Raw genomic sequence first — 26,051 nt, 5'->3', positions numbered from 1 at the left:
CACCCCCACACGCAGAAACAACTGGCAACTCTGTAACAGGCACAGACAGTGACATACAGCACCACACTCTTCAACACACACAAGTGGGGGCACCCATCCTCCAAACACACACAAGATAGCATTGACCTGCAGGGGACAGACCTGGAGACACACACGCATACCCTCACCCAGGCACTGCTGGTGGTGGCCTCGGCACATCCTCCCCACCCCCACAGGGACACCCTCGCCTCCCCATATACCCGAGCACTCACACACAACCACCAGCCAACATACCCCCAGCTCCAGCTCTGGCAGCCCTGACGCCTTCTGCAGCCTCCTTCGCGGGTGGGGAAGGGCTCAGTCAACCTTGGATGGAGCTTCGGTGAAGCCAAGAGCTCAGAGGGGAAGGGTCTAGCTTGGCATGACCGTTGAAAGTCCCCTCACTTGGCTGGGTGATGTTCCCTGGCCTAGGTTCTGGGGTTCCTTGGCAGTACCATGGAGCAACTGACAACCATCCCTCAGCCTGGGGACCCAGGAGCCATGGAACCCTGGGCACTGCCCACCTGGCAGAGCTGGACTCCGGGCCAGGGGGGCGAGCCTGGAGACAGAGCCCCAAGCATTGCTGACACTCCGACAGCTTTGCAGGTTGGAGAACTGAGGCCTGAGGAGAGCTGCGAGCCTGAGGGAGCCCAGAGCCCCAGGCCCATGGTGGGCATTGACCCTGAAGGAACAGAGGCTGGGCTGCCCAGCCTGGAGCAGCAAGCAGTGATCTCTGGTCGTGGTTGTCTGAGGCTGAAGGATGAGGATGTGGAGGCTTTGACTAAGGTAAGGGGGTTGGGGAGGGCTGGGGGGTCTGCAAGCTGTGCCTCCCCCATGTCCTTTAGCTGGCCAGGAGGCAAAGCAACATATGCAACCCTGCTGCCCACCTCTTTTCTCCGTCTGTTTGTCCGAGGTTCTGTCTCTGTGACTATCTGTCCTCTCTTCATTAGATATGAATCTCAGTGGCTCCATTTTTTTTTTTTTTTAACTATTTGTCTTCTCTACCTGTCTGTCTATATCTGGCCCTGCCCCTCTATGTCTCTGTCTGACAGTCTGTCTGTCTGTGCCTCCTCCTCCATGAGTCTCTGTCCTCAGGGGGCTGGGGGATTTGGGGGATGTGAATGTGTATGGTAGAATCAGAGTATAAGGAAAGATTCAGGGAGAAGGCTCAGTGTGGGGCCGAGCCACAGAGGACAAGGTCTGGGTGAATGCGAGCAGGCTCCTGTAGAAGATGGAGGGATCAGGACTTTGGGAGAGGACAGGGGACTCACCAACCAAGAGCAGTCTGGAGAAATGGGGATGGAAGCTTGAGCTGGCACTGGCCTGGAGGGGTCAGGGGACAGTTGTGAGCCACCAGGAGCAGGGAGGATGGGATGGTCCCTTCTCCTAGACTCCTGTGCCCCTCTCTGAAGGCCTGGGACATAGGAGAGAACCTTCTAATCTCCATGTCTCCTTAGACTGTGAGGGGAGATGCTTTCACATGGAGAGCTCTTATTGGATGGGATGGGTCCTGAGGCTCTGTACCTGGTCCTTTCCCATGCCAGGCCAAGCTGAACATGGGCTTTGGTGACAGACCCAATCTGGAGCTCCTGAGGGCCCTGGGTGAGCTGCAGCAGCGCTGTGCCATCCTTAAGGAGGAAAACCAGATGCTGGTGAGACTCGGTGAATTGGGTCTTGATTCCTAGCTGGAGCCGGGCCCTCTGTCTCAGTGTCTTCCCTACCCCTTGAACATCTCTCCAAGAGATGTCACAGTCCCAAGACCCAGAGAGGGTGAACCCTTGCCCAGAGTTGCTAGGGATCCCACTGTGGTCCTGGGTTCTAGTCCAAGCCTGAGAGTAGGAATGGGTCTGTGGGGTGCTCCCTACATGCTACAATTCTGACTGACCCCTTGTCAGAGAAAGAGCAGCTTCCCTGAGACAGAGGAGAAGGTGCGGAGGCTGAAGCGGAAGAACGCAGAACTGGCGGTCATTGCCAAGCGCCTGGAGGAGAGGGCCCGGAAGCTCCAGGAAACAAACCTGAGGGTGGTGAGGACAGGAGACTTCTGGGCTGAGGCTGGGTGACCAGGGCAGAGGGGAAGCAGGGGCTGGGCCTCAAGCGCTGGGACTTGGGAGTCATAAACTCTTAGCACCTAGAAAAGCATGAATCCAAGGGCTGAGGGTAGGAAGGACAAATGTTGGCCTGGTGAGGGGGCTACAGGAGGGAGAGAAGGGCTAGGTAGGAGGTTCCTGAGCAGACAGGGAGAAGAATTCTGGATTATCCTTTGCCTGTGCTGGCTGCTGAGCTAATTACAGGAGGTATAGAGCTGGAGTGGGGGCAGGGACAAGATCCATCATAGTGATAGCCAAATTAACAGCCTCCTTTGGGTCTAAACTAAGATGTGAAGTTAAACCCTTTTAGTCCTGGTTGGGGACTGTTGGGATGGAGTGGAGTGAGGCTGCCTGATTTCTGCTACCCAAGACTGGGTGGAAGCCGGAAGCCAGGTTTCATTTAAATTCTCCTTTGGGAGAAGCTGAGGAATGGGAGAAGTGCCCTAGCCCCCAGGTGACCACTGGCCTTACCCCTCCTCTGGCTAGGTAAGTGCTCCGGTGCCTGGACCAGGGGCCAGCTTGGAGTTTTGCCGGAAGGCCCTAGCCCGCCAGCGAGCCCGGGATCTCAGTGACACAGCCAGTGCACTGCTGGCCAAGGACAAGCAGATTGCTGCCTTGCAGCGGGAGTGCAGGGAGCTGCAGGCCAGGCTCACTCTGGTGGGAAAGGTGCGAAGAGGCCCGGGTCCCCCTTTCCTCAGCCCTACTCAGCAGGGCAGTCTGCCTGGTTGTGGGATGTGGACAAGATGTTAATGAGATGCAAATGAAACGGGAAGGTGGAGGCTGCTGGGGAGTAGGTTCCCCTGGCAACGGCCCAGGTGGGAGAGGGGAGAAGGAGCCTGAATTGAAGGGGGTGGAGCCGAGAGTCCCAGACCAGGACCCGTCTGTGCTTCGGGTTTAAGGCTGTGTGCCAGTGGGTCTGTAGGGTCTGGAGATATGAATACCCACAAACTTGTGAAGGAATGTTCACCAGGCATTAGTGGAGGGCACACTGCGCGCACCCAGTAAATGAGTTGCTGGGAATGTCTGTACAACGGCTGGTGGAAACATGTGGCTGTGTACGCAAGCACATATGACCGGGCATGCATGCACAGGAGGGTGCGCAGGTTGCAGTACTTCTGAGCCCCTCTATCAGGGTGGAGGTCTGGTTCTGCCCGGAATGGTGGGGTTAATTAGGTTTGACTCCCCTCCTGGTCCTCCACTCAGGAGGGTCCCCAGTGGCTCCACGTGCGGGACTTCGACCGGTTGCTGCGCGAGTCCCAGCGGGAGGTGCTGCGGCTGCAGAGGCAGATCGCCCTGCGCAACCAGCAGGAGACGCCCCCGCCACCCCGGCCCCCGGGCTCCACTGCCCCGGCTAGAGCAGGGGCGCCGGCCCCGGGGGCTCCGGGAGAGGTGAGAGCCGGCGCAAGGGCAGGTGTGTGGGTGTGCGCAGATGAGGGGTGGGGGCGACCCGGGGATCTCCTCGCTACTTCCCCATCAAAGCCATACTCGCATTCCCAGGGTGACGTGCGCATTCCTAGGGTCTAGGGAATCCTCCCGACCACGGGCAGTGTGTCTTCTGAGCCTCCTGAGCTCGTACCTGCACGGCTCCCCCCAATCCCCCGGGGGTTCCGCCCTCCGCAGGCCTGCTCCCCGCTGGGCCAGCCGGGCCGCCCCTGCCCTGCCGCCAGTGGTACATCCCGGCCGCAAATCCCTGGTTGCCCTGGCAGCCGCCCGGGGCCCAGCCCGCGCCGCCTCCTCCCGCAGCGGCAGTAGAGTGGGGACGCCCCCATCAGCGCCTGCCTGGCCAGGCCTGGCCCCGGCTAGCTGGGGGTGGCAGTGCATCCAACCGGGTTCCAGGTACGGGTGACCTTCACTGAGCACGGGGCTTAGGCAGCCGCTACCCCGAGGGCCAGGGACCAACTCCAGACCCCAGAACCTAGAGACCTGGCTCTTCATCCTAGGTGGGCAGCATCTAGGTCCGCCTCTTTGAGGGGTGGGAGGAGGGACTCAGTAGTGACGAAATCCTCTGGGTGGGGGATGCTGCTTGCTCAGATTTTTTCCCTCTGACTGGCCCACGGAGGGAGCCCCTCCCATCAAGACTTATCCTCCCCAAAAGTTTGCACTTCGGTGCGATAGGGTGGGCTTGGGGAAAGACAGAAGGAGGGACTGGCTAGGCTTCCAATGCTGCAGGCCAAGCCCAGATTTGGATGATTCAGAACCCCTAGCTCTGGGAACACCACATCCCTGGGGGCCCACGCCGCCTCCTAATTCTCTGCCAGTCGCTGAAGGACACTCAGGACAGTTATTGAGTGCAGAGCAGGGCAGCTGCTGGAAGCTAAAAAGGGAAAGCTTTGGCCTGGATAAAGGACCCATCTCCCAGGGCACACGTGGGTTCCACGATCTCAAAGCACTTATGGCTGGGGTATACCGGGTACTGCCTCCAGACTTCTTCATCAGCTGATGTTGGGAGAGGGTGGGCAGACAGCACCCTTTCCCTCCCCTTCCCTGGCAGGTTGCTCATTGCTGACCATGCCATGAGGTGGGAACCTCCCATAGGGAGGCTGGGCTGGGGACAGGCTTCCCTAGGACCCTGTTCTCAGGTGCCAGCCCCCTGTCCTTGGGCATTTCCAGGCCACACCTCAGGAGGATGTGGAGAGCCCACCCGTGGTCCTAGGGGAGCCTGAGAAACAGCCAAGGGTGCAGCAGCTGGTAAGTCCTAGGTCAAGGGCTGGAGGCAACCTGCTGTGAGCAGAACTGCCTTCTACCATGTGCAGGCCTTGGTTCTGACCCCACAGGAGTCTGAGCTCAGCAAGAAGCGGAAGAAATGTGAAAGTCTGGAGCAGGAAGCACGGAAAAAGCAGAGGCGATGTGAGGAGCTGGTGAGCTCAGGAGGCTGCCCAGGTCCAGCTCCTCCCTTCCCCCAGGCCAAGGGGCGCATTGGGCTCCCTCAGCTTTGCTCCCATCCCACCTGCCCTTAAGAACACACTTTTCCTCTTGTTCAGGGATGCTTTTCTTTCCTGGCTGAAGCAGGTTCCCAGCAGGGGAGGGAGGCCTTGCTTGGGAGGGCAGGATTCTCTGTGTGAAGAAAGAGGAAGGTGGGTCCTGGGCCCCTCTTCCAGAGGTCCACTGTTCCCCTCAGGAACTGCAGCTAAGAGAAGCCCAGAATGAGAATGCCCGCCTGGTGGAGGAGAACTCCCGGCTCAGTGGGAGAGCCTCAGAGAAGGAGCAGGTACCTCTTCTGCTCTGCGAGGTCTTGTTCCTGGCCTGGGGGACGTACTCCTGGGGTATTCTCCTCCGTGAGGGAGCAGGTGGGACAAAGTGCACACATCCAACTCCCTGCCAATGTCCTCTTGCCAGGTTGAGTGGGAGAATGTGGAGTTGAGGGGCCAGCTCCTGGGGGTGACACAGGAGAGAGACTCAGCCCTTCAAAAGAGCCAGGGCCTGCAAAGCAAGCTGGAGAGCCTGGAGCAGGTGCTGAAGGTGAGGAGGCTTGGTAGGTGGGGGAGGCTATTGGGCCTTGGTACAGGGAGAAAGCGAGATGGTAGAATATGCCCTATGTGGGGTATTGGGGACTGAGGTCCTGTCCCCGTGCAGCCAACCTCTTGCCTTCTTTGGCCTCAGTTTCCTTTTTTATTTTTTTTAAATAAATATATATATATATATATATATATATATATATATATATATATATATTTGTTATTTATTTATATGTGGTGCTGAGAATCGAACCCAGTGCCTCACCCATGCCAGGCAAATGCACTACCACTGAGCCACAACTCCAGCCCCTCAGTTTCCTGTTTTATAGAGGATATCTGGAGCAGATGGTATCTGAGGCTCCTTCACCTTAGATTTTCTGTGGAAGTGTGGCAGAGTGGGGGGCTCTGGCCTTGACCTAGAGTCTTGTTTTCAGCACATGCGGGAGGTGGCCCAGCGGAGGCAGCAGCTGGAGGTGGAGCATGAGCAGGCTCGGCTCAGCCTGCGGGAGAAGCAAGAGGAGGTTCGACGGCTGCAGCAGGTGGGAGCAGGAGTGAGGAAGGTGGTAGGCTGCTGGGGCCCAGCTTAGTCAGCCACTCATTCAACAAGCACATACTGAGCACCCACTGTGTACTAGACACCTTGCTAGGCACTGGGGGGATAACAGCAAACAGAGACCTGGTTGGTTCCTGACCAATCAGCAAATAAGCAGACCCATGAATGAGATGATTTCAGACACTAACACGCACGGGTGTTGTGACAAGAAGGGGCTGGGATGGGATGAGGAGCCACTTTAGACAGGTCATCAGGGAAGGCCTTCCTGAGGAGGTGACAATTGAGCTAAGAACCCAGAGGTGAGAAGGTGTCAGTCAGGAGAGCCAGGCAGAGCAGGTCAGATAGGGGGATAGTTGTACAAACGCTCTGGTAGGGAGGAGCTGGGGGGAGGGCCCAAAAGCAGTGTGACTAGAGCATAGCAGGGAACTATAGCAGGAGTTGGGCCTTAGACACTGGGGGAAGTTTGGCTATTTTGTTCTATGAATGGTTAGAATCTATTGAATTCTAAGCAGGGAGGTGACATGGTCTGATTCATAGTTGGCAGAACGGACAGTGGGAGCAGCATAGAGCGGGTAATCAGATGTTAGTGGCTATGGCAGTGGTCCAGGAGGGAAGTGATGATCATCTGGACCAGGGTGCAGGTGACAAGGGAGGTGGAAACAAGTGGATACATTGGAAATACAGTTTGGAGACAGAATTGACAAGACTCACTGTGGGGTTCCAGTTGAGTCCCAAACTCAGTCGACCCTGGGGAAGATAGGGATTTTCACTCCCCACGGGGTGACGGATGACGGGGCACCAGCTTTGAAGGGTAGAGAATTCGGAGTTCTGTTTTGTCAAGTCCGGGTCATGTGCTAAATGTTCAAGTGGGGGGTGCCCGTAGGCAGTTGGATGCTTGAGTCTGGAGTTCTGGGGAAGTTGGCCTCAGAGATGTTTGGAGCCATCATGTGTTCCGTTGTGTGACTAGACCCTTGAGGAGAGAGCAGGGAGTATAAAGTGGCCCAGCACTGTGTCCAGGGGAACTGCCGACATCCCAAGGGGTAGAAGACAAGAGGCAGGCAAAAACAAAAACAAAAACAACAACCTAAAACTCAGAAGGAGCATGAGAGAGGTAGGAGGGAAACCAGGAAGTGGATGTTCCAGAAAGAGAAACCTCTCCCCTATCCTTCTCCCTTTGCTAAGGTGGGGCTGAGGCTGGGAGTGCAGGAGGGAGCAAGACTCCCTCCCTCCCTCCCTTCCTCCCTCCTTCCCTCCCTCCCTCCCTCCCTCCCTTCTTCCCTCCTTCATGCTCCCTTGTCCCCACCCCTAGCCCAGCCTTCCCTACCAGTATTTTGCCTCTTTCCATTGGTAGGCCCAGGCAGAAGCCAAGAGGGAACATGAAGGGGCCGTCCAGCTGCTGGAGGTAGGGTCCCTGGAGGTGGCCACCAGCTCCACGACCTTGGGGGAAGGCAGGGGACTTCAGATAGAAGAAGTGTAAAGAAGTGGGGGGTAGGGTGGGGGGTTGTAGGAGGGTCTGGGGGAATCCCCTCCATTTTTGGACTGTTTCTCAGGCAAGGGCTTAAAGGGACAAGAGCTCCCGAGTCTGGTGGCAGCCATCTCCCATTGCCATCCGCTCCAGAGGCTGCCTTCACTGTGAACTGCCCTTTCATTTAGCCTAGGAGCTGACTGGATGGTGTCCCTTTAGGCCCTGTTCTCTCTCTCTCCCTCCCTCTGGCTCAGTGTTCTAACTTCTCCTCTGCACTTCCCTTCTCTGCCACAGTCCACCTTGGATTCCATGCAGGTACAACCTCCTTACGCCTCCCTCTCCTTTAGATATCCCCTCCCTATGCCTCTCCCATATCCCTGCCCTCAGGGCCCAAGTGGTACCAACTCTCCTGTCCAACAGGGGGGATGTGTCCCATAGTAGACCTCAAACTCTGAAGCTGGGCTGGGGTTCCTACAGGAACTATTCCCTCATCCCAGACCCTTCCCTCCTGTAGAGGCTCTCAGGCCATGAGGAAGTTCGTCACCAATTGACGCATGTTCCTTGTGATAGTGGCCAGGGGAGAGTCCCTGATCTTGGGACTCTCCTGTTACCTGAGGAAAGTTCCTGAGAACTGGCCCATTTCTGTCACAAAGCTGTCCCTACCTTTCTGTGGAGTGGAATCTCTCATGTACCCTTCTGAGGGCAGGGATTTGAGTCACTGTGGGAGGGTGACAAGGGAGAGAGCTGAGAAAACTCCTGTGGTGATACTGGTGGTGGTGATGGGGGGTGGGGAGGGGTCCCTTTTGGCCTGCAAACTGTTCAGAAGCAGGAGTGCCACCATCCAGGGCATGAGGGTTGGTAAGGTGTTCAGGATGGGAAGCTGGGTAGATGTGGTTTGAAGCCCAGTGTGAGGCTGTGTGGAGCTGGCACAGGCTGGCGCTGGGCAGCTCTGCCTGGCTCTTGTCTCATGGTGGGTCTTGGCTCAGGCCCGGGTTCGAGAGCTCGAGGAGCAGTGCCGCAGCCAGACGGAGCGTTTCAGCCTCCTGGCTCAGGAGCTCCAGGCTTTTCGTCTGCACCCAGGCCCCTTGGATCTGCTCACTTCTGCCCTGGGCTGCAGTGCCCTGGGGGACCACCCACCACCCCCTTGCTGCTGCTCTACCCCCCAGCCCTGCCGGGGGTCTGGCCCCAAAGGTAAGGGACCCAGCAACTTTGTGGCCTGGAATCCCCAGGCCTGGGATGCTTGTATAGAGCAGGAAGTTCAGGATCAGAGAAGGCCAGTAACTCCCCCCAAAGTTCCTAGTACCTGGCTAGAGCCAAGCTCTGATGGGAAAAACACAAAGCCCGTAAGAGTTCCTATCCTGAAGTGTGGCCCAGGCATCTCAGGCCACTGTTCCTTTTTCTCTGCCTGGATGTCTCTGGACGTAGCTGGGAGTTGGTTGCTAGGCAGTAGGATTCAGTAGCAGGCCTTGGGAAGAGTCCAGGCTTGGTGGGAAGGGGCTGATCAGTCACAGCTGCTGATCCCAGTGCCACTCAACATCCAGTGAGATTTTGAGCATATTCCTTAACCTCTCTGGGCCATAGTTTGCTAAGGCCTAAGCAATAATTAAACGCAAGGATTTAAATACAAGCTGATCTGAGGACCCTGTGAAAACATGTATGTAAATCACCCACACCTCTGCTTAATAAGTTTCCCAGCAAATATTTCCCTTCTTAAAGAAGTCAGGAAATCCGGCTATGGGGGGCCTGACCCCCATACCCAGGAGGCTCCACCCTGTCTTCCTGGTCCCTCCTTAGGCCACAGATCCCAAGCCCACGTGCCATCTTCTCTTTAGACCTTGACCTCCCGCCGGGCTCACCGGGGCGCTGCACCCAAAAGTCTTCCGAGCCTGTCCCTGCCACCCTTACCGGGGTCCCTCGAAGGACAGCCAAGAAGGCAGAGTCTCTCTCTAACTCCTCTCGCTCCGAGTCCATCCACAACAGCCCCAAGTCATGCCCTACACCAGAGGTCAGTGCTGGGGAGAGGGCCCTGGGGTTCTGGCATTGGCATGGACCAGTGAAGATTGGCCCTGACCTCTTATGGGAACCCTAGGAGTTGGGTGGCCTCTGGGCCCAAGTTGGGAGGTACATGGGCTATGGATCCCTTCCATGGGTGGGGAATCTCAGGAGGAGCCCATACCTCCTCCCCTAGGGTTCCAGGGAGGCCCTAGAGTCCTGGGCTGGTTGGAGGAGACACTTTGGCACCAGGATCCACATGAAACTGCTCATAAGAGCATCTGCAGAGAGGCAGATGGTTGTATAAGACAGAGTACAGCTTCTGGGATTTAAATCCCATCGTTGTCTAAGACAAGTCACTCACTCTTTCTGGGCTTTGGTTTCCTTATCTGACTATTGAGGATAATAAAATCTGCTTTCTAAAGTTGAGAGGATTACATAAAAAAAATATAAGGAAAAGTGCCTCTGTGCCGGGCACCCAGTAGATGTGGCAATCATCATTACCAGGTTGTTGGGCATCACTCACAGTTCTTCTAATTACGCCACCCCTTTTTCCTACCCACAAATTCCCCAAAGTGAAGGGGAGCAGGTCAGGAGCAGCCTTGCTACCCAGGTTTCAAGAGGGGTAAAACCCTGCCCCCGGCCTCTGCTGCCCCCTTGTGGGATAGAATGGTGGTGCTGGTTTGGGATTTGGTGGTGGAGGGGAGACCCAGTGGACAGGAAGTTCTGAGTTCCAGGACTGAACACTGTTCCCTGGCTAGAGTCAGGGACTTCTCCAGCCCCTTCTGCCTCCTTGCTTTCAGCTCTTTACAATCAAGACGCTTTGCTGAGTTATTAATCTTAAGGAGCCAAATTGCCATTGATGTCCACTCTCTACACCAGTGTGGCCTGGCCCCCTCTGAGGTGCGGGGAGCACCCTTATTTACTGGGCTGGTTCAGCAGAGGCCAGGACTCAGGGAGGGGTCCAGATTGTCCCCACTCCCCCTGCTTAGGGCAGCTGGGTGCACCTTTAGAAAACACTGGGTCCTTGGTATTCCTGGTCTTGCCAGCATGTGTGTGCTCACTCTCCCTTATCAAAGCAGTGGGTCTTCCTCTGGTCCAGTGTGGAACATGCCTGCTTTGTCTTTGGCTCTGGGTCCTGGAGAGAAACCAGCCCTTTCTGTCTGCCCCCAGGTGGACACAGCCAGTGAGGTGGAGGAGCTAGAGGTGGATAGTGTGTCCCAGCTCCCAGCAGCCCCGGAGGGCAACCAAGGAACAGCCAGGATCCAGGTCTTTCTAGCTCGCTATAGGTGAGCCCCTCACCCTTGCTTCTCCCCTCCCAGCATTTGGAGTATGTGGGAGGAGTGGGTTGGGTGGAGACAGACCTTTGGAAATGGTGGGAGTGGGAGGGACCCCAGTTGGACATATTTTCATAACCTAGTTGAGCCAAGGTGGGTGCAGTGAATGTTCTACTTGGCTAAAGGTGGAAAGCATGTCTTCATAAAGGTTCAATGCATGGGGAGAGATGACAGGCATGGAGATACAATAGGTTTCTGTCCTCTTCTTCCTTGCCACCTCCCCAACAGCTACAACCCCTTTGAGGGTCCCAACGAGAATCCAGAGGCAGAACTTCCCCTGACAGCTGGAGAGTACATTTACATCTATGGCAACATGGATGAGGATGGCTTTTTTGAAGGTAGGACAGTATTAGGGCTCATTCTGTCCATTCCCCTGCCTTTAAGCCCCAGTTCCTAAGACCTCCATCCATCCATCTCCACTCCCTACATGCTCAGTCCACCATAACTCTTCAGACTCAGTTTAAGAGGCATACAGAGATCTGACAGCCAGTGAGAAAAGAGGAAAAAAAGGGGTCTGGTTTTCTGCAGGACAGGTCAGGGCATACTACTCTGTCCAGAGAATGAACAGAGTGTCACAGGAGATTTGTGTTAGATTAATTTTAGTGCCAGTAAAAAGAGTATGGCACTATTTAACAGTAGTGACACTTGAGGCCAGGCATGTAGCATAGATTTGATGCTGGACTCCAGTTAATTATGAGGAGGAGGGACCAGGGTACAGATTCCAGGAGAAAGTGTTAGCACATGGTAAGCTTGTGTCAGAACTCAGACAAGGCATGAGCCTTAGAGCTCATCAGACAACTGGGGCAGATGCTCCACTGAGACTAGGCCACATGGCAGAGCCTGCAGAAGGGGATAATCTTGGGAGAGCTTCCTCCACGGTGGTCCTGGCCCAGGTACCAGACTGTGTCCTTTAGCAGTAGGGAGGGTAGAGACCAGAATGACATGTAGGTAGGGCAATGGAGTCAGGGGTCATCTGTGTGTGAAGATTTAGGAAGGGGGTCAGATCTGAGTGTGGAACACCAAAAGCTTTGGAACCTGCTCAGCCCTTTCCCTGGGCCCTGGTTCTCTTTATTTGAGTAGCAACTGGGAATAATGGTATCTGACTTCATGGCCCAACCAGCTAAACTCTCCATAGGAGTAGGTTCCAAGAGCAGAATTAAATAGCTTCCAGGACAACAGTAATTTTTTTTTTAGTATTTATTTTTTAGTTGTTGCTGGACACAATACCTTTATTTAATTTATTTTTATGCGGTGCTAAGGATTGAATCCAGGGCTTTGCATGTGCTAGGTGAGTGCTCTACTGCTGAGCCCCAGTCCCAGCCCCACAAGAGTATTTTTTATGAAAAGAAAAAAATTTTCAGGGATGGGGGCGGGCAACAGCAAAGTATCACCTCACCCCAAATTATTGGAATTCAAACTATGCAGTCTAGGGGAGACTGGGATAGAGCCATGTGGACAACTGGGTGCCGGACACCATATTCCTTGTCCAGCTTTAGTAAGGGACTGCTTTGTCTGGTCCCAGCTGTACTGTTCTCCGTGGCATGAGCTTCACAGCCCACATGCCCAACTCTGGCCCAGACTTCAGCTTTGGTCTTGCAAGCTGTGGATTCATGTAGTGTGCGGATGCTTTAATCCCACACTCCTTAGTGCCATGCTATATTAATTGTCTACGGCTGCCGTGCAAATCTCCACCTACCTAGGGCTTTAAACAACAGACTTCTGGAAGCCATAATCTGAAACCAAGGTGTCACAGGGCTGTACTTCCTTGAAGACTCTCGGGGAGATCCATTCCTTGTCTCTTTCCGCTTCTGGTGATTCTAGGTGTTCCTTGGCTTGTGGCCACATCACTCCAATCTCTGCAATTGTGGTCACATTGCCTTCTCCTCTTCTCTGAATGTCTCTCCTCTGGTGTGTTATGAGGACAGTTATGAAATTTAGGACCCACCCAGATAATACAGGATGATTTCATATGAAGGTTCTTAATTACATTTGCAAAGATTTTTTTTTGCTATTAGGGTCATATTCTCAGGTGCCAGACATTAGAACATGGACATATTTTTGAGTGGCCACTATTCAACTTATTACAGGGCTTATTATATTATCTAACTTATTGAGAATCCCTATTATTTCTTCAGATTCCCTTTATTTTTCTCATAGTATAAAGCAGAGAGAGAGAGAAAGAGAGAGAGAGAGAGAGAGAGAGAGAGAGAGAAATTACTGTGGGGAAAACTCCCACATGCCCTGTAACTCAATCCTGCTCATACCGGTCCTCTACCTGGAGCCCTGGCTCAGGCTTCTGCTTCTTCCCAGTAAGGCCTACAGCCATCAGCTGTCTATTCCCTGAAAAGTTATTTCCTTCTTTAAATTGGCTAGGACATGGTGTGTGTGGGTCCAGCTTCCTTCTCCATTAACATCCCTCAAACAAACAGCAACAAATGTTTTAAAAACTCTCATTGAGTTTTTAAAGGAGAACTGACACAGGTCAAAAACTCACCGCTGATCACTGCCTGGATTGACTGCTGGCCATGCTCCTAGACATAGACTGCTGTGGGTCCTAATCCCTTCTAGAACCCACAGTGACTCTTCTCTGTCACTTGTTGTTTCTAAAAATGCATTCCCTTTCCCTTTGTTTAAAACTCACTGCAAAATTCCAATCAGCAGAATTTCCTTTTCTTCTTATTTATCTTATTATTATTATTATTATTATTATTATTGGTTCTGGGGATTGAACCCAGAGCCTTCCACATGCTTAGCACTAAACAACACCTCCAGCCATTTAAAAAATTTTAAAAAGAATTTGAGAAAGCATCTCACTAAGTTGCCCAGGCTGGCCTCAAACTTGCGTTCCTCCTGCCTCAGCCTCTACAGTGGTTGGGATTGCAGGTGTCCACCATCATGCTTGGCTTTTTAAATTTTTAAATTTGTTCTAATTAGTTCTACATGGTAGTAGAATGCATTCTGACACATTGTACACAAATGGGGCATAACTTCTCCTTCCTCTGGCTGAACATGATGCAGAGTCACAACCGTAGTATAATCATACGTGTATATAGGGTAATAGTGTCTGTCTCATTCCACCATCCTTCCCATCCCATACATCTTCCCTGCCCTCACTCCCCTCTGCACAATCCAAAGTTTTTTTAAAAAACCTTTTTAATATGAGAGTTTTCAAATGCATAGAAAAATCAAAGAATAGTACAACGAACACCTATAGATTTTACAATTGTTTACACTTTACCGCATTTGCTTTGTCCATATGTAGGTCAAAAAAACTTGATTTTAAAGCAAGTTGTAGACATCCTAACATCTTACCTAGAAATATTTGAACATGCACTGCTTTAGCACAAGAACATTCTCCTATGTCCTTACAGCACCAGCATCTCCTGAGATCTTGCCAGAAATGCAGAAGGTTGGCCCCTCCCAGACCTAACTGACTTAGAATCTGCATTTCAACAAATCTGCTATTGACACATATACATGTTAAAATTTAAGAAGTGCTGTCCTGTATAACCAAAATACCATTGTTGCAAATATGCAAACCAACAATAATTCTCTAATCTGGACTTTGCCTATTTCTGTCTTTTAAAAACACTGACAGGTAAATGTTGATTGGATTAAATACCTAATTAAGATCGCCCACTGGCTGTTGCTTAAATGCATTTATTGGACTGGTTTTTCTTTACCTCCTCTCTGTCTGTCTTCCCCTTCCCTACCTTTTCCTGCCCTCCCTCTGCCAGGGGAGCTCATGGATGGCCGCAGGGGCCTGGTCCCTTCCAATTTTGTAGAGCGTGTGTCTGATGACGACCTCCTGACCTCTCTCCCTCCGGAGTTGGCCGATTTGTCCCACAGCTCAGGCCCTGAACTCAGTTTCCTGAGCGGAGGTGGGGGTGGCAGCAGTAGCGGGGGCCAGAGCAGCGGGGGACGTAGCCAGCCCAGACCCGAGGAGGATGCAGGGGATGAGCTCAGTCTGAGCCCCCCACCGGAGGGCCTGGGCGAGCCTCCAGCTGTGCCTTATCCCCGTCATCTGGTGGTCCTCAAGCAGCTGGCCCACAGTGTGGTGCTGGCCTGGGAGCTGCCTCCTGAACGCGTGGAACTACGTGGCTTCCACATCAGCGTGAACGGGGAGCTGCGTCAGGCTCTGGGGCCCGGGGCACCTCCCAAGGCTGTGCTTGAGAACTTGGACTTGCAGGCCGGGCCCCTCCATGTTTCTGTCCAAGCCCTGACCAGCAGGGGCAGTTCCGACCCTCTGCGCTGTTGCTTGGCCCTGGGTGCTCGGGCTGGGGTGGTACCTAGCCAGCTGCGGGTCCATCGGTTGACAGCCACGTCCGCTGAGATCACCTGGGTGCCCGGCAATAGCAACTTGGCCCATGCCATCTACCTCAATGGGGAAGAGTGCCCGTCTGCCCGCCCCAGCACCTACTGGGCCACCTTCTGCCACCTGCGGCCTGGCACACTGTATCAGGCCCGAGTGGAGGCTCAGCTCCCATCCCGAGGGTCCTGGGAACCAGGCTGGGAGAAGCCAGACCAGCGGGCTGCCACCCTGCAGTTCACCACGCTCCCAGCAGGTATGCAGGTGCGGGCACCCCTGTCTGTAACACCTAGGAGGTGTGATGGCAGCAGAGGAGACTGGCCTTATTTGTGTTTTCAGGGGAATGGCAGATTGGGCTGATATCTATGGCAGGAAGTATCCTTTATTTCTGGATCTTGTGCCCCACTTCCCTCAGGCCCGCCTGATGCCCCGCTGGATGTACAGATTGAACCAGGGCCCTCCCCTGGAATCTTGATCATTAGTTGGCTCCCAGTCACCATCGATGCTGCTGGCACCTCCAATGGCGTCCGAGTCACAGGCTATGCCATCTATGCTGATGGGCAGAAGGTATGACCTGGGGACCCCACCTGCCTGTACCCTGGGGACAGGATGTGGGTCCCATGCTCAAGGTCTAGCCTCCCTGGCCTTGCACAGATGCCCAGTGCTTGGCATTTGGGCACTAAGTGGAAGATTAGTTAAGAGCATGGGTTTAAGAGTAGCATATGAAGGATTTGAAAACTTCTCCCCCACTGGAGCCACACGGCCAGGAGGCCTGGACGAGGTAAGGCATGAGAAGGGCTTGGCCCAATGCCCCTCAGGATGTGGGTGCCACTGTTGTCATTGTCATCACGTTGGCTGTTTCGGCCTCATCTTCCCCTCCTGTGCACCTTCCCCTGCAGATCATGGAGGTGGCATCACCCACAGCCGGCAGCGTGCTGGTGGAGTTGTCCCAGCTGCAGCTGCTTCAGGTGTGCCACAAGGTGGTTGTGCGGACCATGTCGCCCCACGGAGAGTCGGCCGACTCCATTCCAGCCCCTATTGCTCCAGCCCTGACTCCAGCCTGCTTGCCAGCCAGGGTCTCCTGCCCCTCACCACGACCAAGCCCAGAGGCCAGAACACCCCTTGCTCCAGCCTCCCCAGGGCCTGGGGACCCCAGCTCTCCCCTCTGGTGTCCTGCCCCCCATGGAACTCAAGATCCCCCAGGAGGCCCCCCAGCAAGCCCTTCCAGAGAGATGCCAAAAAGACCCCAGGAGGAACCGCCAGCCCCTTGCTCCCAGGTACCCTGTCTAGGCAGAGGGGAAGCAGGTGCAGGTTGGGAGAAGGGCCCCAGGTTTGGGCCCTTTCTCAGTGCTCTGCTTTCCAGGAGGAGGTTGGGGCAGCTGTCCTGTGTGCCTCAGAGGAGAAGAGGACCAGCGAGCCAACCCTGGGGGAAGGAGGCCCTAGTCCTGTAGCTTTCTCCCTGGCTGAGCAGGAGGCCGAGTGGACAGCAGGAGAGGCCAGCCCCACAGCCTGCTCCACTCAGGCAACACCGGCCGAGAGGATGCCAAGTACTGAGACCTGCTGCGGAGGAGATCCCGGGCCAGGACTGAGACCCAGGGCTGAGGTAGGGTTTGGAGACACACTGTGCCACCTCACGGAATCAAGGCTTGCCCCTTCCCTTTGCCTCCTTCCCATTTTTTTAAAAAATATTTTTAATTGTAGATAGCATGATGCCTGATTTTATTTATTTTTATGTGGTGCTGAGGATCAAACCCAGTGCCTCACACATGGGAGGCAAGTGCTGTACCACTGAGCCACAACCCCAGCCCTTCCCTCCCAAATTTGGTGGCCCTCTTTACTTGTCTTCTTCTCTGCTTTGGCTCTAACACCTTTGTGTCATATGTTTCTCTTCCTAGATTCTCTCTCCTGTTTGGCTTCCATGCCCACCCCACTGCACCCCCCCCAACTCTGAGCATGCCTCTTCCCTCTGCCAAGGAACCCTTTCTTACTCTGGCTGGGGGCTGACCCTGTCTTGGGGTCCCCCGTACCTCCTTATCTTCCTTGTCTCTCTCCTTACAGAAAGAGGACATGGCAGAGCTTGGGGTTCGCCTAGTGAACTCCCTTGTGGATCATGGCCGTAACTCAGACCTGTCAGACATCCAGGAGGAGGAGGAAGAGGAGGAGGAGGATTTGGAGCTGGGTTCTAGGACCTGCTCTTTCCAGAAGCAGGTTGCTGGCAACAACATCAGGGAGAATGGGGCCAAGGTAACGAGGTGGGGAGGGGCTGGTGGGCCCCAGACCTCAGGCTCCAAGGCTACCCCATGTGTCTGCAACTGCTCCAGTCACCACTGAGTGCCAGCGACATCCTAGGTGTGTGGTCTGGGCCCTTGTCCTAAGCAACAGACATGAAGAGGCCCAGGACGGGCCTGGGCCCTACTAGGAAGAAAGGGGAGGAGGAGAGCTTGTGTCTACACTTCTTTCTAGCCCACCAGATGTAGCACCCGACCAGGGCAAGCTGGTGCCATCTGAGAGCCTCTGGGAGGGATGGGGAGGCCTTCCCATTAAGACAGGCACAAATGGCTTGCTCTCTCATGCTCTGCCCCTCAGGGGCTGGAGCCAGATCCTTGGGTGTATTCCCTGAATCTTCCTCTGGTTCTGCCTAAACATGTGTTTGACTTTGGGCCCACCACCGTCCCTCTGGTTGCTTCCTCTTGGAGGAAGTTGAGGGAGGCCATTAGGGTTGCCCTAACCCCTGCCCCCATTTAAGGGCAAAGAGCACAGCTCTCTCCTCTTCCCCACGGACCTCTCTTCCCTGCTACTCTCTTCCCATCCTCAGTCCCAGCCTGACCTCTTTTGTGAGACTGACAGCGATGAGGAGATCTTGGAGCAGATCCTGGAGCTGCCCCTCCAGCAGTTCTGCAGCAAGAAGCTCTTTAGCATCCCCGAAGAGGAGGAAGAGGAGGACGAGGACGACGAAGGGAAGCCAGGGGCAGGCTGTCCTTCCCAAGACCCTGGCCCACCTGAATCTGCATTGCTGGGGCTGGGCTGTGACAGGGGTCAGCCCCAAGGACCTGGCCTGTGTCCCCTGTCTCCTGAGCCCTCCAGGGCCAGGGACTACCTGGAGGATCAATCCGGACTAGTCAGTGGAAGCTGTCGGAGGAGAGGAGGTGGCTCCCCTGAGAAGCCCCTAAACCGCCGGCGACCTCCAGACCCCCGAGAACACTGCAGTCGACTTCTCAGCAATGGCGGCGGGCCCCAGGCCTCTGCACGTCCAGGCCTCCCTAGGGACAGGAGTGTCCTCCCTGTGATTGAGGGCACCAGGAGTGGTGTAGAGGCTGGTGGGCGAGGGCGACCGGGCCCTTCCCGGAGGTGCCACCGTGGCCGGGCCCCAGAATCTGGACTGACCAGCTGCCTCTCCCCGAAGTGCTTGGAAATCAGCATCGAATACGATTCTGAGGACGAGCAGGAAGCAGGCAGCGGGGGCATCAGCATCACTAGCTCCTGTTACCCGGCAGATGGGGAGGCCTGGGGCACAGCACCTGTAGCAAGGCCCAGAGGGCCTCTGAAGGTCAATTCAGGCCCCCATCCCTCCCCACGCCTCCCAGCCTGGGAGAAAGGGGAGCCAGAGCGGAGAGGGCGCAGTGCGACTGGCAGAGCCAAGGAGCCATCCTCCCGGGTCTGTGCCCTCTCCCCAACCTGGGCAGCCCCCTCCTGCTGCCGCCTGGTGGCCCTGCTTGCTGCCCACTAGCCACTCCCATTCCACGCTGCCACCTTCATCAGCAGAGGTGGGGCAGGGCCTCCGGGCTGCCTCACCTGCCTCCTGCCACTCGCATTCCACTGCTTTGCTGCTTCTGCTGATTGGAACCGGGATGCACAATATTCTGTTGTCACTGGTCGCCAGTTGCTACCTTCAGGCAGCGTGGCCCTTTTCTCTGCATAGCTAGCTATGTCTTCAGGACAGTGACTGTGATGCCATGTCTAGAGTCACCAGCCCCGATGCTGACGGAGACTGTCTTCTCATATGCTCCTCCGCCACCTCAGTCCCCTCCACTGCACTCATCCACTAGGGGGGCCAGGGCTGGGGCCTCCCCTCCTGCCCTTCCTGCCTCTGTAGGGGTGTCTGATGTCTCCATGAGGCTGGGCCGAGGCCCCTGAGAGGAATGCTGTGCTCCTGTTCTGCTGTGCTGCTTACGCTGCTGCTGGGGCAGAACTGGGGGAGTGCGGGCCCACAGGGGGATGGTGTGTCACTTCTGCCATCTGTTGCCCTGTCTTTGCAGACAACGGAAGCTGGCGAGCCCAGAGGGCAGGATTGCTCTGGGCGGAGGGGACCCCAGAAGAGAGGGGCCCGGGTGCCCAGGCCAGGTGCCACTGACCTGGGTGAGCTTCTACTGGGGGCTGGGCTAGGCCTGAGGGAGCCTTTCCTTAGCTCTTCGATGGAGCTCATTGAGTCACTGCGCTTTGTCCAACCCTCTCCACAGCTCCACCAAGGGGCCCACCAGAAGCACTGGACCTACCTGTCAGGCTCTTTGTGGCTCTGTTTGACTATGACCCCGTGTCAATGTCACCCAACCCTGACGCTGGCGAAGAGGAGCTCCCTTTCCGGGAGGGCCAGATCCTGAAGGTGACTGACATACCCCTTGGGCCCAGAGCTCCAGACTTTAGCCAACGACGTCCTGCTTCTGCCCTCCTCTCTCCACTGGAGACATCACAGAGCTTGGGGATGGGGTGGGGAGAACATGGCCCCTGAAGCCAGATCTGGGGTTTAGACCTGCCATGTCTGTGGAGCTGTGGAGCTAGCCTTGAGTAGATTACCTCACCCCTCTGGCACTCAGTCTCCTCATTGGTAGAGTGGGAATGACACAGTGTGTGCCTCCTAGGGTTGTCTGTGGAGTAAATGAGTTGGTGCACATATTGTGCTAAACCCGCCACAGCATAGTGACGATTTGTTGTTGACATTACCATTTTTATTGTTCCTCTAAGTATTGACTGAAGCTTTTTGCTGACTCTCTGAAGTTGGGGAGATCCCATCCGGGTGCATGGAGGGAAAGTCTTTGACAGTGATGATGATGATGCAAAAGGGCTTTTTTTTTTTTTTCCTTCTGATTCTGATTCATTGCTGCTCCCCTCTCCTTTCTGTCCCATGGCCTTAGGAAGAGAAAACATTCTTCTGTGGTTCTAAGTGGGATGCTGGCTGGGTTCAGGGCCTGGGGGTGCAGGGAGTGAGCTGAACTGGCCTCCTGAGACAACTAGATTTTGCCTCCAGGTGTTTGGGGACAAGGATGCCGATGGCTTCTACCAGGGTGAATGTGGGGGCCGGATGGGCTACATCCCCTGCAACATGGTGGCTGAGGTGGCTGTGGACAGTCCTGCAGGGAAACAGCAGCTACTCCAGCGGGGTTATTTATCTCCAGATGTTGTCCTTGAGGGCTCAGGTATGTCCCTCATCCACTTCTTACCACCCCATTTCCAAACTGACTCATTCTGAGTAATTTGCCTGTCTGGGGTGGCTGGATGCCTACTTACCCAGAATCTGTCTAGCATAGCCACTGGAGCCCCAGAGAGACCAAGGCAAGTGCGGCCACCCCCTTGGTCTCACCACATGGAATGGAATCTGTTTAGGAGCCCCAGGAATGGCCTGTTTAGCAGGATGCCCTGATACCAGCCATGTATTTCGGGTCCTAGGTGTGGGGTGGAGCTTTTATTAGGGACGTGAGATGAGGGCCTTAAAAAACATGCTCAGAAAGCCCTGAAAGAAGATTCCAGAATCTGTCCTGTTCTTCCCACTTCCCCTGCCTCAGTTTCTCTCTTATATCCACTTGCCTTCCTGGATCAGGGAACGGTCCCTTTGTGTACTCTACAGCCCGCACACCTGGGCCTCCTCCCAAGCCCCGCCGCTCCAAGAAAGGTAAGACTACATTCTCCCTTGGGTTCCCATGATGGTAGGTGCACATTGGGAGTCGGGTGGCATGGCTTGGGTCTCTGGGGAGATGTGTGGAGTTCTGAGCAGACCTCCAGTCACATCCATCCACTCCAGTAAGGGCCTTTGTTCTGGTGGGGATTGAGGCTGGTTTAACCAGGACTTAGGTTCCCAAAGCACCTGACAGTAAATTCTGTGCAGTGTGGAGCATGCCCCTTGCCCTTTCTGGGCCTTAGTTCACTACTGAACAAATGAGTTGGGCTGTTGTGTTTTCTGAGCCTCCTTCCCCTCCTGCATTCTTCATGTGAGGGTGAGCCTCCTCGCTGCCCTGGACCACTCCCAGTCTGGGATGAAGACCAAGGGCAGGACGAGGCTCAGAGGTACATTCTCTCCACAGCAGATTCAGAAGGCCCTGTCCAGTCCTGTCCAGGTGAGGGGCCATCCCTGGGTGGGGGTGTTAGGGGAAAGAGGTAAGGTGGGGCAGTTTCTCTGGCCTCTCCCCAAGGGCTACAACCGGTGGGGTGGTGGTGAACAGTGTAGAGGATAGTATGGAGTGGAGGCTCCTGAGTCCCGAGTCCTGAGTCTTCTCCCTTCCCTCTGTAGGCCCCTCCAGGCTGATTCCCTCTGCTGACCTCAAAGCTCCCCGCCCCATGGTGGCTGCATTTGATTATGACCCCCGGGAGAACTCCCCCAACATGGACGTGGAGGTGAGGACCTTCAGATACCGCCTGGTGGTGGTGGTGGTGGTGGCGGCAAGGCCTCCTGGGCCTGACGCCTACTTCTTGCCCTCTCCACAGGCAGAGCTGCCCTTCAGGGCCGGGGACGTCATCACCGTGTTTGGGAGCATGGATGATGATGGCTTCTACTATGTGAGAACATTGTGGGGGAGGGCACACCGAGCCCCAACTCTGGGGCAGGGAGATGGGCAGGGGTCCTGGAGAAATGGACCAGGTGCCTCTCTTGATAGTGATGTTGGCTCCAGGCCGTTCTCCAGGGGCCCCCGGGGTCAAGGAGGCAAGGCTGGTCTTTCCAGTCTCAGTCTCACCAGCTTCTCCTCCCCAGGGGGAACTGAACGGACAAAGGGGCCTAGTTCCATCCAATTTCCTGGAGGGACCTGGGCCTGAAGCAGGCAGTCCAGATAAGGAGCCTGGGATTCCCCAGGCCGAGAGTCAGGTCAGTGAGGAGCTGGGTTCCCAACTCAGCATTTGGTCTCTACCCTGCTGGTGTGATGGGAACAGGACAGTGGTGGGAGAGGCACAGCCAGGGTGATGAAAGAGCTGAGCTCTCTGATCAGGGCAGAGCTGCTGAGTTGCTACCAGCGGGGGACCCTGCAGCCTGCCCCCAGCATGTACCCCTGTTTGCAGAGAAGGGATGCTATGACCCTGGTCCCCCAGGCCATCGGACCCCAGCTGCCAAGACTCTGGGGCTGATGGCAGGGGAAGGGGCCCTGTGGAAAAGGACCCCTCCACCCTTCACCTCTGGCCAGTCAACAGCCCTGGCTTCTGGTGCTTTCACCCTGTTGGGCTTTCCACTGCCTTTTGAAGCTAGTGGCCCAGCTTCCTGGGTTCTCACTCTCACAGCTTGCCTCTCCTTGAGGTGGGTGGAATATGAGGAAGCTTCCAGGTTCAGAGAGCAGGCAGAGGGTGAGGAGGCCGAGCCCCAACCAGAAAACCCAGGGCTTCATAAGCAGATGCAAAGTGGGAGTCCACCCCATACCTGGGCCACCTGGTGACTGGGCAGAGAGCATGCAGGCCTGTCAATAACCCCTCTCCTCTCTTTGTTCCTTGTTCTCAGAGAATGAGGAGGAGAAGAGTCCAGTGCTAGATGGAAATAGATATATGTAGAGAGAGCAACATGTAAGTGGGGGGACTGGCCCCCTATGTGCCATGTGACCCTGCTCCCCAGTTCGCCCCAACCAGACAGTACCCTTTGTTGCCAATGGAACTGACCTGGCTTTTCCATTGTCTTCCAGGGAATGGGGGAGGGAGATCTTGCCATGGACTAGATGTGGGTGTGGGATCATCCTCCCCGTCTCTGATCCCTTGTCTTGCCTTTACCCTGGGAACTGTCATAGGAGTACATGTCATCTTAGCAAATGATGTCGTATGTTAGCTGACTCGTATTCTGTAACATACGCAGCTTATAGAACATTACCTGACACCTGTATTATGACTCATCAGTGGTATTATGATACTATATGACTATGGTATTATAATATTGTGATTATTATTGGTGATGGAAAGATGGCATCGTAATGTCACCAGTAATAATAGTCTCCCCACCCTTGTCCTCTGCATTAAGACCTGTTAGGGAGATGAGACACGTGCTTTTAGTTGAAATTCACAGGTAACCTCAAATTATTCTTCTCTGGGGCTCAGAGACCCCCCCTCCTTTTGTTCCCCAGTATCCCCTCCCACCTGAGGGGTTGTGGAGGGAGCCAGGAGGGAGTGGGAAAGGTCTGGGGCTTCCCAGCCAGCTGTTAGCCTTGGTGGTCAACGCTTCAACTTCCAGGTCTGAGCAGACCTCTGGCAGGCCCTGAAGCTCACCCATAGCCTTGAGGGAGAGGGCCTATGGCTGTGCCCCCAGCTCCCTTGCGTTTTGCCTGGGCTCCATGGTTGCTTCTGACTGGGAACTTGCCAGGCTCTGGACAGGGATGGGGGTATGAAGATGGGAGGCTGGATGGGAGGACGTGCAACCTGAGAAGAGGTGACAAGGGCTGTTCCAGGTGCGGGACAGCCAGGTGGGGATGTGGGAATATGGGTGGGGATGGCTTCCTCGTGGCTCCTCTCTTCACCAAACCCCATCTGTAGGGCACAAAGGAGCACTGGGTGGGTGGGTCTGAAGCAGAGGGTGCAGCTCAGGGTCATGAGTAGAACTAGGAGCAGATTCAACAAGAGAAAAAAACCGTAAAAAAGGGGGCGGCCTCCAGTTTGTGATAAGGGCTGTGTGATGCCCCCATCCCCACCCCTACAGTCCCATCTGGACCTGGCTTTCCTGGAGTCCTCCCAGAGGCTATTCAAGGGAGAGTCCGTCCCCATCTCTGTCCATGTGGTGTAGCACTGGCTTCACTTCCTGAAGATCCTGGGGACACTTCATCTACTGGATTAGTGTGGATGCTCTTGTGCCTATGAGGTGCTGTAGGCACTGCCTTCTCTGAGGGCACAGCAGCTGCTAAGCTAGTCTTGTCCTTGCTCCTTTCTTGGGAGTGGAGATGACATATAGGAAGTTGAGGGCACCCATCTCAAGTGTCATTTCTGAGAATTTTTGAGCTTTGTCAGCCTGTTACCCTGTAGTAAGACCCAGGGAAGGAAAAGGGCTTTTACCCAGGATCACAAGTTAGCAAAGCTCAACTGAGATCATGTCCCACGGGGCTCCTAGCACAATGCTCCGTTGACACCATCCCCCGCCTTCACCTCTGTGCTCTGTGTGTCCAGAACAGTGGCGGGATGGTGAGGCTCTGGTTCTTGCCCATGAGTTTGTGACATTAGAGGCTTGGACACCTGAGGCTGCAAAGAAAGGGGTCAGGGTGGGGCAGGGACCAGCCCTGACCTTTCCCTTTCTCACATTCCAGGACTGGGTCAGCATGACACAAGGGCCTCCAGTGCCCCCAGGCTGGCATCGTGCCCCTAGCCCTGGAAGCCCCTCCAGGACTGAACTGGGGGAGCCACAGGGCACAATTGAGAAGGTATGGGGTCTCCTCTCCAAAGGGAAGCAGCTCCTCAGGAAACTGGGCTCTGGGAAGAAGGAGTGAAGCTGTGGCCCATCCTGCAGGCAGAAGCGGACCCCAGAGATTCCCAGGAACCTGTCCTGGCTGGGCAGGGAGGCCCCAGCACTTCCACTGGATGGGAATCAGAGAGACTGGGCAAAGGTGGGAGCTAGAGGGTCCTCATGGGGGAGTCCTCCAGATGGGCTCCTTCCTCTTCCAGGAGGGTAAACTGAGCCCTACAGTGGCCAGTGTCACTGAGCACCGACTCAGAGCAGGACTGGACCCCAGACTGTTGACTCCAGTCCACCCCCTAGTTGACTCCTCGTTTCCCAGTGCACTCTGCTGATTTCTCCTTTGGCCCTTCCTACTCCCAGGATGGGACCCTGGGGGGTGGAGAGAGGGGCCTGCCTGTTCCTCCTGATCATGTCTTCCCTCCCCTGAAGGAAAGTTGACACTGGAGTCTCCCCAGTGCCGCGGGCGGAGCCATGTATATATGTACATACTCAGTGCCTCAGTCCAGCTCCTCCATCTCGCTTCCACTGCACAGGCCCGGGAAGGAGAAAGGCCATGCCAAAGCGGGCCTAACCCCGCCCCACAGTGCTCCACCCCTCCCTGCCCAGGCCTCCTGGCCCCGGTGTCACCCCATCCCTAAAAACCTCGGGGACCAGGGGACAGAAAGCAGGAGTTGGGTTTGCCTTATTTTGCTCATTGGATTCAACTTCTCTTTTGCATTGTTTTCTTCTGGCCCCTGTGGGAGTCCAGGGGCTGAGGAAAGGACAGATTTATGCAGCTATTTTCATACATTCCCTGTTGAGAGTGGGTCGGGGTCCTCCCTTTAGCCTAACCATCCCATCCTTCACCCTCTGGCTGGGTGAGTCTCTGCATGTTTCCTTCACTGTGGTGGGAGATTGTTTGACTGAACCCCCACCCCCACCTTGGTCTCCAGGAGTGTGGATGGTGGGGGATTTGTTTAAAAAAGACATTTTATTATAATAAAGTCTATTTTCACAAAATTCATGCTGGACTCTCCTTGGGCAAAGGACTCCTTGGAGGGGTGGGTAATGCTGGGCTCTGGATTCATGGCTTTAGAACCCAGAAGTGATACCCCAAGGGTGAGTGAGGCAGAAACCAATCAACACCAAACAGCTCTTGAGTTCCTTTTCTCTAAGAAGTTTTGGCAGTTTCCTGAGCCCTTCAGCCAGGTATTTGGAGTTGTGGTGAGCTGGGGGAGGG

General features: G+C 55.1%; 1 protein-coding gene across 1 annotated transcript; it reads left to right on the top strand.

The window, feature by feature from the left end:
• Nucleotides 1-474: 474 nt before the first annotated feature.
• Tspoap1 (TSPO associated protein 1) lies at nucleotides 475-25,761 on the top strand. The gene is made up of 32 exons (XM_076869155.1): nucleotides 475-804; nucleotides 1,563-1,670; nucleotides 1,914-2,042; nucleotides 2,592-2,771; nucleotides 3,309-3,494; nucleotides 4,716-4,793; nucleotides 4,880-4,963; nucleotides 5,224-5,313; nucleotides 5,442-5,564; nucleotides 5,995-6,099; nucleotides 7,465-7,515; nucleotides 7,873-7,893; nucleotides 8,565-8,769; nucleotides 9,411-9,583; nucleotides 10,744-10,859; nucleotides 11,136-11,245; nucleotides 14,645-15,472; nucleotides 15,632-15,783; nucleotides 16,116-16,493; nucleotides 16,580-16,819; nucleotides 17,275-17,460; nucleotides 18,032-18,871; nucleotides 19,473-19,572; nucleotides 19,674-19,816; nucleotides 20,459-20,627; nucleotides 21,056-21,100; nucleotides 21,510-21,542; nucleotides 21,716-21,819; nucleotides 21,910-21,981; nucleotides 22,175-22,285; nucleotides 22,907-22,968; nucleotides 24,684-25,761. The coding sequence occupies exons 1-31, from the start codon at nucleotides 475-477 to the stop codon at nucleotides 22,934-22,936; spliced, it is 5,520 nt and encodes a 1,839-aa protein (XP_076725270.1). The 3' UTR covers nucleotides 22,937-22,968; nucleotides 24,684-25,761.
• The last annotated feature ends 290 nt before the right edge of the window (nucleotides 25,762-26,051 follow it).

This window comes from Callospermophilus lateralis, chromosome 11, assembly GCF_048772815.1.
Source record: "Callospermophilus lateralis isolate mCalLat2 chromosome 11, mCalLat2.hap1, whole genome shotgun sequence".
Lineage (NCBI taxonomy): Eukaryota > Metazoa > Chordata > Mammalia > Rodentia > Sciuridae > Callospermophilus > Callospermophilus lateralis.
The sequence above is the reverse complement of the archived record's forward strand: the minus strand, read 5'-3'. Positions and strand labels throughout refer to the sequence as shown.

Excerpts from the sequence above, each read along its gene's own strand:
- Tspoap1 (XM_076869155.1), top strand. The coding sequence starts at position 475 with ATGGAGCAACTGACAACCATCCCTCAGCCTGGGGACCCAGGAGCCATG. Across the intron at positions 19,573-19,673 it reads GCCAGGTGCCACTGACCTGG|CTCCACCAAGGGGCCCACCA; the intron begins GTGAGCTTCTAC and ends CCCTCTCCACAG. Across the intron at positions 21,982-22,174 it reads ATGATGATGGCTTCTACTAT|GGGGAACTGAACGGACAAAG; the intron begins GTGAGAACATTG and ends TCTCCTCCCCAG.